General features: G+C 42.0%; 2 protein-coding genes across 2 annotated transcripts; both read left to right on the top strand.

The window, feature by feature from the left end:
* The first annotated feature begins 780 nt into the window (after positions 1-780).
* On the top strand, positions 781-9675 carry LOC119738875. Its single transcript, XM_038213851.1, has 3 exons — positions 781-1317; positions 7034-7076; positions 8841-9675. Exons 1-3 carry the CDS (start codon positions 976-978, stop codon positions 9389-9391), a joined length of 936 nt encoding a protein of 311 aa, XP_038069779.1. The 5' UTR covers positions 781-975; the 3' UTR covers positions 9392-9675.
* Positions 9676-12372: 2697 nt separating this feature from the next.
* Positions 12373-14577, top strand: LOC119738451. The gene is made up of 3 exons (XM_038213348.1): positions 12373-12863; positions 13090-13126; positions 13865-14577. Exons 1-3 carry the CDS (start codon positions 12516-12518, stop codon positions 14407-14409), a joined length of 930 nt encoding a protein of 309 aa, XP_038069276.1. The 5' UTR covers positions 12373-12515; the 3' UTR covers positions 14410-14577.

Here is a 14577-nt window from a genome sequence, read left to right as displayed (position 1 = left end):
CATTTTTCAAGGTCGCGTTGTTTACGCCAAATTTCTATCGTGCCTCAACACGTTTCAAGGTCACGTGGTGGTGACTCACATATTTTTCAAGGTCACGTGGTGGTGACATCACCTCATTTTAGCGATGACAGATATTTTTTTTTTTTTCTCTCTCTCTCTCTCTCTCTCCCGACGTCAGATTTTTTTTTTTTTTTTTTTTTTTTTTTTTTTTGCTCTCTCTCTCTCTCTCCCGGCGTCAGATTTTTTTTTTTTTTTTTTTTTTCTCTCACACCCGGCGTCAGTTTTTTTTTTTTTTTTTTTTTTTTTTCTCCCCCACACCCGGCGTCAGATTTTTTTTTTTTGAGATCGGGGGATTCCCCTATATTTTTCCCCAACTATTTTTAGAATCGAGAGCGGCGTGCTCAGGCTTGCCGCAGATTTTTTCCATTTTGCTCCGGTTCCCCCACCTCCCCTACTACTCATGCAAATCGTGATTTGGCCGGCGTAGGCAATTTCGGACCGATTTACTGGTCTGCAACCTTATTATTTGCTATTCGGGGCAAAAGTTTTTGCAGGCCGCACTCACGCACCGAGATCTTTACGTCAGGGCCGGCCACACACAAACCCTTTTTAACATTTCTACACATAAACAGGAAGGAAGTTCCGTGTACATTAAATTAGCTAGTGATGAGAATATATCATGTAGGTCAACTGAACAAACTATAAGACAAGCGACGCCCGTGTGAATGGTTGTCATGGTTGCTGCGTTTGCCTTTTTCTCTTCGCTTTGTCGAGCAGCAATTTAGCAATGATTGGCATCTTCATTATCGCCGGCACAATCACCACTATGACAGTACATGTAGATATAGGCCCTAGTGTCATAGTGTCATTTCGTATATCACTGGGCATTGCCTGTTGTCACAACTGTCAATATCAAGACAGCCATATCGGAAACAGAATTCTCAAATTCAATAATTCGGAGCAAAGCGGACCAAGATGCTGCAGCTGTGTCTCCTCATACCAATCTACAGCCTAGTGATCGAGGCTTTGAACGTAGGACCGCACTGCCAAGACAAGCCATGCATCAAGGGTTGCTCACGGGGCCTGGAGCGTTATTTCAACGGCATAGCGAACCACGTCCTGCCCGGCCACGTCTACGGTAACCTGACGGTAGCTTCGCGGGTCCTGTGCGGCAGGGAGTGTCTTATCGATGATCGTTGCTTCTCTTTCCACTACTCGGAGGGGAAGAGGCGGTGTGAGCTGAACGGGGCTACAGCGTCGCGATACCCGTTAGCTCTGATTGAGAGAACCGGTACCAACTACTACGGTCCAGAACAGGTGAAATATTTCATTCATGTAAATATTCGATCTTATACAGGGTGAGTAAAAAAAAGCGAAACCCAAATGTTGGGACCATTGTTTTAGTGAAGTTCTGCATGTAGCACTTTGAAAATCTAGGATATGAAAGCCTAATTCCGATATGTTTTTTTAGTACAAGAATCATTCAAATCACTAATGTAATTTTCAAGTTACGGAGTTTTAAACACAACCGCCGTTCTAAAATTCTGTCCACAGATCCCTAAAAGGTAAGTGTTCTTTTAGCAAAACAAAAACAAATCACATAGGGATGTGTGTGAATTGTGTACGTTTTGCTGAAAGAACGCACACCTTTTTTGTTATCCGTGGACATAACTTTGAAACGTTGGTTGTGTTTAAAATTCCGTAACTTGAAAAGTGCATTAGTAATTTGAATGATTCTTGGGCTAAAAGAAAGCTTATGAATTGGGCTTTAATATCCTAGATTTTGAAAGTGCTACATGCAGAACTTCACTGAAACAAATGTCCCGACATTTGGGTTTCCTTTTTTTTTTTTTACTCACCCTGTATTTTTTTTACTCACCCTGTAAATGGATATATCCTGTCAAAAATTGACTTCTCTCTTCCGAAAATCTAAAGTACATACGGACCAACTCGGTGTACTCGTATACATTGGATGCAAAATTATTAAAAACAGCCCAAATGTTGCCGTATTTTGGTGAAAACTAAAATTTAAATAGAAGACCAAAATGTCTTTTAGGTTTTACAAATGTTTTAAAATAAACTTAACCCTAAAAAGGCCGGGTTATTTTGACCATCTCTTAGCTGGGGGGGGGGGGGGGGGCGCCCCCCCCCCCCCCCCCCAGCTAAGATCTCGGCTATCGAGTGACGAAACATTTTGAGTCCCCGTACATGCATAGAGCAACTAATCATGAAGATAACCAAGAAATGTCGTGACTATAGGTCAAATGGTTTTGGAATTATGGTTGAAAATTTTTTTTTCAAAGCTATCGCGGAAAAAGTTGAGGGGGGGTGCGGATTCCGCCCCGGCCCTTTTAGGGTTAAAGGACTCATTGGCCCAAGGGCACCCGCAGCCAAACCTTAGGCTGGATTCGAACCCACAACCTACAGAACTGAGGGCCTGGAAGTAACTTACGCGGCTCAGCTCCAGAACCCTTGCGCGGCCCGTCTATGGGCGTTTACACTGGCTTGCCCTTTTAGTCTTGCAATAATTTGTTGGCAGAATGATTACTAACCATAATCACCTCAAGAAACTTCATTTTTGGTATTCTATCTTGGCATTCCTCAAGAAAAAAAATGGTGAGAAATCAGTTTGAGATGGATAAAAACGAATTTCATTTACTCACATCCAGCATTTTCGTGCCTAGATCTCCTTGTTCGTTAACGTTTGTTTTTACATAGCGTACTTGTATGAGAACGAGAATGCATAACGACGCGAAGATTCACCTACCTACAGCCGATTGGTTCTAGATTTAGTCGTGCTTGCTTGATGTACTGCATTCATTAGAAGCGGTCACTTTAGGTTTTTTGTTCGTAAATGCTAATAAGTCCCTTCAGGTTTATTTTAAAAAAAAATTATATCGTGAAACACATAATGGGTCTCATATTTCCCATAAGCTTTATTTACCTTTCTTTAATAATAGACATATCTCCAGGCCTTGAGTACCTAATAGTTGGTAGATACGTGCGCTATATAAGACTCCGATACTTTTAGTATTAGTATTATCTTAGTCTCATTACTTAACCAGCTGTTTTCACCCATTAACCACTATAAAATTGTTGCATCAAGTTTCATCTTTGTAGGAGTACACGGAGTTCCACTATAGTCCACATTAGGTTTGCAGATATGAGAGGTCTGTTTTTGGATTTTGCTCTTTCACGTCATGTGATTTGTCAGTTACCATCAATTGAGATGCTATGTGCAACCCCCCCCCCCCCCCCCCCCCCCCCGCTTATGCCACTGTGCAGACGCCGAAAATGGGGAGGGGGGGTGAAAACATGATGAAAACGCGATGAAAACAAAACTGGCCCTTAAATTTTTGACAATAAAAAAAAAAGATTTATTGTCCGCATCTTATAAATACGGATAATCATATTCCATTGGCAACACAATTACATTAAAACACTAATATTACATCAAAACCCTGTTACATAAATCATAATACAACATACATCCAAGTATAAGAAAGGAAAGACGAAATGAAATTGTTTTTAATTTATACTTACAATTTACTACCAGTACTTACAAATGTATTTTATTATATAAAAGCCAGTACATGCACATGTGATTGAAATACTCATATTTATTAAGTCATTGGCCATTTTATCGCTTGGTTAAGTGACTGAAGAGATGGATGGAATTTGGGATAAAAGATTGTCAAAAACGGAGTGAGTTTGTCTGTGGAGGACGGATTCTGATGCCTGAACGATTAAAAACAAAGCAAATAAAAAATGGATGAGTCTGGTCCTTCATTATTATGCTTAATTTAGAAGCTGCTTGTGTTTCAAGCTGTGTATCCAAGGAGGGCAAGGCTAAACCCATGACACGCTGAGCAATTTTCCTTACTCGGTCGAGCTTCTGCCCGTTCTGCTGTGTCACCGGGAACCGAAAGGTTAAAAGTCAGAGCACTCTGTTTTATCTTATAAGATAAACGCAGAATAGTGCGGTCGACATGGAATTGCTTAAGTTTCCTTAATAAAATACATGCGTTGATTAGCTTTGCAGCATATCATGCCAGTATTCCTTTTCCAGTTGAGTTTATCATCCACTACAGTACCAAGATACTTATATTCATTGACTCTTTCTACATTGTGGTCATTGATCGTAATTGGTTCATGAGCCTCAGCACCTCGCCGAAAATCAAAGATAATTTCTTTAGTTTTCTGTACATTTATCGAAAGATAGTGGCGGTTACACCACTCAATGAAATTCCTCGTCTCAGTTACGTACTCCGTAGAGTCATTTGTCAAGTACCCAGTGAGTACTGTGTCATCGGTGTATGTTATGATGTTACAATCAGAGCTGCAACATAAGCAGTCGTTGGTATAGATAACACATCCCTGAGGAACACCAGTATTGATAGTTTTAACATCAGAACAGATACCTCCTACTCTGACACACTGCGACCTATATCTCTTAAAATACTCATGATTCCATCGCACAATTTTGTGAGAGATATCCATTGTCATTCATTTTTGCACAAGAATATCGAGCCTCTCGGCTGAGGGGTAAAAATTGTTCAGTGCATGAGGCTTTCTTGTTTTGGTGGGTGCTTTTTGGTAGGGTCCGGTTGCTTATCGGCGAGGGGTTGATTCGTCCCCCTTGGATAGCAATCTAGGAAATATTTATTAAAAAGCGATTTGCCATTTGATGGTTCAATATGCACAGGAAGTACAAGCAAACTAGTTTGTTATTCTCTTTCCCTTTTTTGGCCTTGTTTGTGTTCAACTATAAATTTGAAATGGAACTAGAACACATTTTTAGTGGGCTTGGTTGAGCTGTTCGCCCAGGATTCAAACTATATGTATATGTCCTTACAATTGTCCGACATGTACTTCGCGTTATTCAATCATTCTTATTTTTTATAATCACTGAATCCATACTGCCAAATTTGATGTAAATAATAATAATAATATTTCAAGTGTTTTTGAATTAAAAGTCACAAGAAAATTATCAGTGGCTAACAGAATTGAAACGTCTTGTTCCTTCTAAAATTATTTTTGCGTTGCTTTCACTTAACTGGCGGATCCCTGAGTAGGTTTCGTTACAGTTTTTGGTGGCAGCGGTGGGATCCACGGTCAAAGCGTTTGTAATTTTTTCCCTTTCTTTCACCATAGAAATATTTAGTATTTTTTTTTGGCAAGCCAGTATGGATTCAAGAAGAGATGTTCTTAAAGTCCAGTTGGAGAGTACCATGGCTATGTTACAAGAAGAGTTAGATCGTAATATAGATTTGTTAGGTGCGGCTAAAGTGGGGACGCACCTCAGCCCGTGGGTGTTTAAGTTAGTTTTGCACCCAGTCCTAGCTCCTCCCCCATGGGCTGTACTGAGCACACACTGGGCACGCATGTAAATGTACTATGACAAAGAAATAAGCCTACTTTTACTCCAGTTTCTGTAATCCCCCCCCCCCCCCCCACTTTAAATAGTAGTCGTCCCCCCCCCCCTTAAATAGTAGTCGTAGGCACACACAGAGTGAATTTGCATATTTTGTATACCCTGGTGATTTTAAAAGGCACTTATAAAGTGGTTACAGGACAGTAGTCCATTTTGATAGATTGAAACCATGTTTTGTTAGTAATGATTTCAATGCAGAGACCTTGAGGGAGCCAGAAGTCCACTCTTGAGATAGCATCAGGGATGGAGCTGACATCAGAAGTTCGAGCGAACTGTAGATGGTCAAGCTGAACCAGATGACTTGAGTGGAGAGGTCGATGCTCAGGACGTTACCAGGGAAACAGCAGACGTGACTGTGCTGGCGACGGGGAGTATCTGAGCTGGGCCTCGGGACTGGACTCTACTAGACTGGGAGTGATGAGCAGTCGACATACTGATGACGACCGGCCCATCGACTACGGAGGAAGAAATACATCTCCAGACCCGCTAATGGCTGAAGACATCCAACCCTCGTCACGTGGCTACCGCCGGCGGCAGCCACCACAGTGGATGAGAACTGGACAATATTTATTGTGATTAATTTTCTCTGTTAGGCAGCTGCTTGAACTCATGCCAGTTTTGGGGCGCACACCAACACTTGGACATTGGAGAATACAAGTTTGAACTGTTTATTGAAAATTAATAATCACACCAACTTGCCAGTTATACATGTACATGACTAGAGGTCAGAATTCCTCTGAGATGGTCACAATTACCAACCAATGGCTCTGCCTGCAAGTATTTGAAATTTAATTGCTGTTAATTTTTTCACTATCAGCTATGCATTTTTGATCGCTATAAATTTTGATGTATTTTGTTTAACACCAGTGGTTTACGAAAGCAGTAAGGTGATAGCCTCGACGTCACGAATTTAAACAAAAATTGACAAAATTATACACTTGTAACTTTAAAAGGGCAGTATGGATTACTAAATTAATTTTTGTGGAGCTAATCACGAATATTGTTTTTAAATTAAGGCGCAGAGACGCGCCTTCTCCCCAGCGGAGGGCAGTGTAGCGAAAACCACTTTAATTTGTTGTCTAGTCATAGGCGTAGCCAGCGGGGGTGGGGGGGGGGGGGGGGGGGGGGGGGGGGGGGGGGGGGGTAACCCCTCCCCCCCCCCCCCCCCCCCCCCCCCCCCCCCCCCAGTTTGAAAACCGTTCCGCCGTCACTGGTCGGGTCGATTCATCATGATGACGTCATGTCAGTAGTTTTTGTTTACTTTCAAGACGAAATTCAGGAGACAGGAGATGGGAGTCTGATTACGCAGTTGCCAGTTTGTTTGAGATCATGAGTTACTAGCAAGTTTCACCTTTTGTGGAAGAGCAAAACAAAATGTGCGGATAATTGAAATCTAGAATATTTCCAGAGGTTGGATCAGTAGAGAACGATTTGTTGCTGTATATAAAGACGGGCCGAAAAAAGTGTGGAACGTAGTTCCATAATTTAGAGAGTGATTTGCATTACATCCTCTTTCTCCTACAGGACCACCCTTTCCTAAAAAAAAACCCTCCATGTTTAAAAGCTTTCTTTTTCTCCTCTTAATTTGTTCTCATGCAGGCAAGTTTTGCCAATCTGCTAACAAATGAAACGGAGGAAAAAGGTAAAGTTGTATATTTTTTAAAAATGAATGGAAAAAAAAAGCAAGAAATCAATAAACTAGAAATGTGAGCCGGGTATTATTGGTGACTTGCTAACCGGATTAAAAAGACATTATTGTCTGAAATTTCCCGAAAATTTTACGTTTTGGATTGTTTACTTATCCTATTTCAAACGTCTAATGTCTTACCATTCCCGAGAAAAGATGGAAAAAAACTCGGTTGTTTACATCGGACGCGGCGGACATTTTGTGGCATACGTATTTCCAGCCGTTTCTATTCAATGTATGATGTACGTTTTGTGTGTGTCGCACACATGTATAATAATCAGGGGCGGATCCAGATCACAATATTTTGGTCCCCTAAAAAGTTGGTCCCAAAAAATGACGGCATTGGGTTCGGGCCTATGAAGCCCGGGAAGGGACAGGGTGGTTTTTGTTTTGTAATTTGCTAATTCGTTCGCACGAATTACTAATTCGTTCGCACGAATTGCTAATTCGTTCCCACGAAATGCTATTTCGCTCGCACGAATTGCTAATTCGTTCGCACGAATTGCTATTTCGTTCGCACGAATTGGTAAGTCGTTCGCACGAATTGCTAATTCGTTCCCACGAATTACCAACTCGTTCCCACGAATTACTAACTAACGCGTTCCCGGATGCGCGAGTTAGCAATTCGTTCCCACGAATTAGGATCTCGTGCGAACGAAATAGCAATTCGTGGGAACGAATTAACAATTCGTGCGAACGAAATAGCAATTCGTGTGAACGAAATAGCAATTCGTGCGAACGAAATAGCAATTCGTACTGTGCGAACGAGTTAGCAATTCGTGCGAACGAATGAGTAATTCGTGGGAACAAGTTAGCAATTCGTGGGAACGAATTAGCAAATTACCAAAAAAAATCCACCCTGTCCCTTTCCGGGCTTCATAGGGGCCCGCTTAAGGTCCCCGATTTTTGGGGGGGATTCTGAGATGCTCTGTGGTGCGATCTGAGGCAATTTCTGACCACTTTGACCATTTTTTTTAAAAGAAAAGATGGTGGTGTACGCAGTGCTTGCCTTTATTACGACGTCACTTAAAATAAAATTGGGTTCACTTTTTTTTGCCCCCCCCCTCGGATCCGCCCTCGATAATAATTTACACACACCACCCGTACAATGTTGTTTCTCGCTGGTACGTCTGCAGAATGCGATGTACTGTGCGGCAGGATTCACAACTAATAACACTCATTGGTTCGAGTTGAGAATCAAAATTTCAAGCCCCGTTTTTGCATGGTTTTCGCAAGGATAACACAAAACGCCCAGTTTTTAAAGCATGGTTGTGTGGACGTTTACGTCCTTCTTTCAAATATACATAATCCTATTTTCTTTCGTTTAAACGCGTTTTGTATCTCAATTGGTTGTATTCCAGAACGTAATTTCCCTTTAATTTTCGGTAACAACGCTTTGAAAAAAATTAATGACCTGTAAAATAAGTAAGCACGCAAGGACTTTGCAAGATGAATGTACACTTTTTCAACAGATTGATTTAATGCTGAACATATAACTTGGAGCAGTTCAAATTGAAAATTTTAGAATTTAATCTGTTTTGCTGTGTGACAAGGTTAAACAAAGTTTTTTGGTATATACAATCTTTTACAGCAATAACAAATAACAAGAAAACAAAAAGTCACGAATAATGTTAACTAAAGATATCACTTTTTAAAACAATACAAAAAAAATCGAATTCCTCAAAATCTAAACAAGTTTTGTTTTGGCCCATTGTTCAGGTCCAATAAGCCTGACTGACTGTCGGTTCTATAATCACCCATCAGCCGCCTCCGAGTGCAACAAGACCGGCCAACACCTCTGCCTTCGTTGGGAACTTGACCACGCCTCTAATGAGGGATACCCGGCCACGCCTCCCTACGGCTCATGGTACGCTGATCCTGACAGCCAGGCCGTGCTGACCGAGACCAGAGTGACCTACCACGACCTGCCGCTGACCAGCCCGTCTCCCGGCTTGTGCTGCTCCCTCCCGATGACCTACCGAGACCCAGTCATTACTCCGCAGAGCTACGAGCTCGCAGACCGTGCTGGGCAGGCCAGCGGTTGTTCCGACCTGGCAGCTCATCCCTGCACCCTGGCCGAGCTGAAGGAGGCTTACGATCGAGGTTACAGATCGGTAGACTGGCTGTACTTCGAGATACCCAACCGTGATGCATCAGTTGTTGGATGTGGTGTGTATCATTATGGCGACGAATGTTACCAAGATACCATAGGAAATACACCAAGGCCAGGTGCGCCTAGGGAAGTGCTCTGCTGCCCAAATCGTGCCTGACTCTCCATCGGTCGGCCTACACTAGCACTTTGTAGTTGAAGTTTATTTTATTGAACTGCGTTTCGATAAACAAGTATCGAGTATAATTATATTGAATTAGTATTTTAATTTGCGGTGGGGATGTAGTGTTAAGAGGACTGTGATAAGCGTTTGAGTTATGGACATGGAAGGGCACACTATCGGCATAAGTATTATTATTTTTGTTCAGATTTTCTAGGAACTTTAGCCTAAACCATTTGCTATCATTTAAAAGCTCCGGAATAGTCATTATCATTGTAATAATTAATTGCTGATTTTGAAAGCTGTTTTAAAGTATTATCCTTAAATGTGTCTGATTCAAACGGGAGATGTTATTCACTTTGTCAATATTCTTTGAAGTAGGTAAGACTTTGATTTTTTTAATTTGTTGAAATTTAACACACTTTGCGTTCTGCTGAACTGAATTTATAGCAGAAAAGAAGAGAAGAGGAAACTTAGAACGTCGCACAGGTAGAGAAAAGGTAATTAGAAAATACGCAGTGTAAAAGTGTAATAGAACAAGCCTGTGGTACAAGCTATATTTGTAAAAAGTACAGCCAAAATGAATGTGGATCTCTTCAATTTAAATTTACATAAACCTAACTAGAGTATATGTTGCTTCTTGGTACATCTTTTAGACCGCTTTCAATTTTCACCTTTACTACAAAATGTACTACAAATAAAATGACAGTTCTAACATGACAAATATTGCCAGCACTTATACCAATACTTCAAGTACTTCATTCGTGCCAATTTGGTTGAAACATTTAATTTCATGAAAAAATGATGACTTTGCCGTTCCCCCGCACCCACACCCTCCAACGGTGACTTTATAATGAAACATTATGCCAAAAATGCTGTTTTCTGACAACAAATGGTCCAATATAGTAATGCGCCCTCTTGTGGTCACCACAGTGCAATCAAATGAATGGGAGGTCATGACGGATAACAAGTATTACTGACAAATGTTAAGAACATCGGCAGTCGCACATACACATTATGATGGGGTTAACATTAGGCTTACTCATATTAATGTAAATATAATGTAAAGTTATCAATGTAAATAATATTCTTATGCTCAATTCAAATCACAAATGAATGAATTGGAACGAAAGTGTCTATGATTTGGGCTTGGATAAAATGTTGCAGCGTCTGAACAAAAGTTCCCAATCTTACACGTCATTGGACGGATTTTGTTTACCCATTAACCAAGGGTCAACACTTTAAGCTCTCATTGGACAAACTTTGTCCACCCTTTGACCCAGGGTCAACACTTTTAGCTCTCATTGGACAAACTTTGTCTACCCGTTGACCAAGGGTCAACACTTTGAGCTCTCATTCTTTGACCTAGGGTCAACACTTTGAGCTCTCATTGGACAAACTTTGTCCACCCTTTGACCCAGGGTCAACACTTTTAGCTCTCATTGGACAAACTTTGTCTACCCGTTGACCAAGGGTCAACACTTTGAGCTCTCATTCTTTGACCTAGGGTCAACACTTTGAGCTCTCATTGGACAAACTTTGTCCACCCGTTGACCAAGGGTCAACACTTAAAGCTCTCATTGGACAAACTTTGTCTACCCGTTGACCTAGGGTCAACACTTTGAGCTCTCATTGTCCACCCGTTGACACAGGGTCAACAATTTGGTCTCTCATTTTTTGACCTAGGGTCAACACTTTTATGGTCTTATTGGACAAACTTTGTCAACCCGTTGACCCAGGGTCAACACTTTGAGCTCTCATTCTTTGACCTAGGGTCAACAGTTTGAGCTCTCAGTGGACAAACTTTGTCCACCCGTTGACCAAGGGCAAACACTTTGAGCTCTCATTCTTTGACCTAAGGTCAACACTTTGAGCTCTCATTGGACAAACTTTGTCCACCCATTGACCAAGGGTCAACACTTAAAGCTCTCATTGGACAAACTTTGTCTACCCGTTGACCTAGGGTCAACACTTTGAGCTCTCATTGTCCACCCGTTGACACAGGGTCAACAATTTGGTCTCTCATTTTTTGACCCAGGGTCAACACTTTTATGGTCTTATTGGACAAACTTTGTCAACCCGTTGACCCAGGGTCAACACTTTGAGCTCTCATTCTTTGACCTAGGGTCAACACTTTGAGCTCTCATTGGACAAACTTTGTCCACCCGTTGACCCAGGGTCAACACTTTGGTCTCTAATTCTTTGACCCAGGGTCAACACTTTGAAGTGTGCTTTTGCAACTGACACTCCGCGACTGTCGCATAGGGTCATTCGGAATCTCTGCGCTTTTGCAGTTTTTATCATTCCCTGTACCTCTAAGAATAATTCACACTCTAAATGATATTAATTTTCTATCAACAAGACGGGACCCGGTGCATAAACTGAAAACAAAATGTCGCCTCATCTTTTACGTACACATTTTTCCAACGGGAGCGTCGTTTCTGGAACCCAACCACAAGTAATACAATATTTTAAGGTCTCATACTTCTGTACTAATTTACTGCAGAATAAAAAAGGAAAAATAACAACAATCTCAAACGAATTTTCAGAATTTTATGTCGGGTATTAAATTCTGGTTGACAATTAAGTTTCGGATTAAAATTGGCGTTTTCATTGTATTGTATCCTTGTCTGCTTCTCACCATTTACTTTTACGTTCAATATTACAGCGGCGTTCCTTTATCACACAAAATCTTGCCATCAGCGCCTTACCCTCGTACTTATTTCCGACAATCATATTATACGACGATCAAAATTAATTTTGAGTCGAGCTGTCAATAAGCCTACCAATGTAGTAAAATTGAATGACCGAGCTAGGCCTATACCCGACGTTTCATTCATCAACGGTTGCCATGGCAAATAATGAAGTCCACGATGTCTCCCTTTTGTCGTTCAATTTACCCTTCTGGTTTCCATAACAATCCAGAAGACTGGCGTCACCGCAAATGCCACCGCCAGGGTCGAAAATTAAGACTTGGGTTTAATAGCACCAGGGTCTACATTAATTGCCTCATTTCAATCCTTCAACATCTCCATCATTGCCAACAACGTACGAGCTGCGGAAAAACTCATAAAGACTATTGGAGGAAGATACAGAATTGGGGGAAAACGAAAGCAAAGAGAAAATGTTATTTTTGCTCCTTCTCCTCCCGATGTCTGGCCTGGTGACCGAGGCTTTCTTCGGGTCACACTGCCAAGAAATGCAATTGAAACCGTGCACCAGGGGTTGCTCACGCGTCCTGGACCGTGAATTCAACGGCGTAGCGAACCGCGTCCTGCCTGGCCACGTCTACCGTAACCTGACGGTAAGATGTCAGTTTGTCTGCGCTCGGGTGTGTCTAGCCGATCGCTGTTGTTTTTCTTTCCACTACTCGGAGGGGGAGAGGCGGTGTGAGCTGAACGGGGCTACAGCGTCGCGATACCCGTTAGCTCTGATTGAGAGAACCGGTACCAACTACTATGGTCCGGAGGAGGTAGGATGTTATCCTTTAATTTGTTTGTTGTGCTTTTTGTAGTAGAGCCCAAGTTCGAAGGGAAAATGCTAAAGTGACGAAAATCAAAACCAACCAATAAAAAAGCCGAAATTTCGATAAGTCTATCAGATAATAAAGAGGATGAATCAACTAAGCCATTGTTTTCACGTCCATGTTCAAAGCCGCAATTACCAGTCACGTCGTCTTTTTCTGTTTTGCCATGCAGCCGAGTTTTGCTGAGCTGCTTACGAATGGAAGAGAAGGTAAGAGAATGCTTCCAGATTGTAGTGAGAAATAAAACAGACAAATTAACAACAAACCAATCTGGTCACATTGTTGGTAGTTACTAGTTAGGCCAAAAAAAAAAGTCTCCGGTTTCTGGTATGGAGCTTGCCCAAAAAGTGGTGCGGTGACGCGCCTTTTTTTTTTTAACCTGATTTTTTTGCTTCAAATGTGTGCTGATGACTGCAAATGGTGCCCGACTAAACTTAGTACAAATATATGGGAGTCCAGCGAGGTCACATAAAGCTTATTCTCGACCATAACCTAATCTAAAAACACGTTAAAATTGTGCAGCAGCAGGATTCCAGTCAAACCAGTGAGTTTGGCGGTTTTGAGACATCATCTTTCATTGAAAAAAAAACTTTTTCATTTTGCCGACGCGCATGGCTACGGCGACGCGCACGCATACCAGAAACCGGAGACTTTTTTTTTTTGGCCTTAGTGGTTACTCTTTTTTATTCTTTAAATTTGACAGCGGGTAGTTGAGCTCCAATGCATCGTTCCGAATGATTATTATTTTTTTTTTCTAAATATAATTGGCATACTTTCTTTCTTTCTTTTTTTAACTCAAAGCAGCAAACTTTACACTTTATTAAGTTGTTGTTATAAGAAGATGGATAGATGACGGTGAATGTTGATAGTTTCTTTTACATCCTCTACAGCGCCAAAAAAAATTATATATATCGCTACGCTTTCGCTTCTTGTTGCTATCTTTTCAGTTGCAATAAGCCTGACCGACTGTTGGTACCGCACACACGCATCAGCCGCCTCTGAGTGCAGGAAGACCGGCCAACACCTCTGCCTTCAGTGGGAACTTGACCACGCCTCTAAGGAGGGCTACCCTGCCACGCCTCTCTCATGGTACGCTGACCCTGACAGCCAGGCCGTGCTGACCGAGACCGGAGTGACCTACCACGACCTGCCGCTGACCAGCCCGTCTCCAGGCTTATGCTGCTCCCTCCCGATGAGCTACCGACACCCAGTCCTTACTCGGGAGAGCTACGATCTCGCAGATCGTGCCGGGCAGGCCAGCGGTTGTTCCGATCTGGCAGCTCATCTCTGCACCCTAGCCGAGCTGAAGGAGGCTTACGAACACGGATACCGAAGTTGGGACTGGTACTACTTGGCCACACCAAACCGCGATGCATCAGTTGCTGGATGTAGTGAGTATCATTATGGCGACGAATGTTACCAAGATACCATAGCAAACACGCCGAGACCAGAATGGCGCACACGCGCGTACTGCTGCCCAAATCGTGCCTGACTCCATATCGGTCGGCCCAAACTGGCACTTTGTATGTGAAGTGTAAGTTATTGAACTGAGTTTCGATAATAAGTATCGATTTTAATTATTTGTATTAGTACTTTGCTTTGTGTTGGGGATGTAGTGTTAAAACCAGTTCACGTCGGATGACGTGTGTACACGCAAAAG

The sequence above is a fragment of the Patiria miniata genome, unplaced genomic scaffold (genome assembly GCF_015706575.1).
Source record: "Patiria miniata isolate m_02_andy unplaced genomic scaffold, ASM1570657v1 HiC_scaffold_3, whole genome shotgun sequence".
Classification (NCBI taxonomy): domain Eukaryota; kingdom Metazoa; phylum Echinodermata; class Asteroidea; order Valvatida; family Asterinidae; genus Patiria; species Patiria miniata.
The sequence above is the reverse complement of the archived record's forward strand: the minus strand, read 5'-3'. Positions and strand labels throughout refer to the sequence as shown.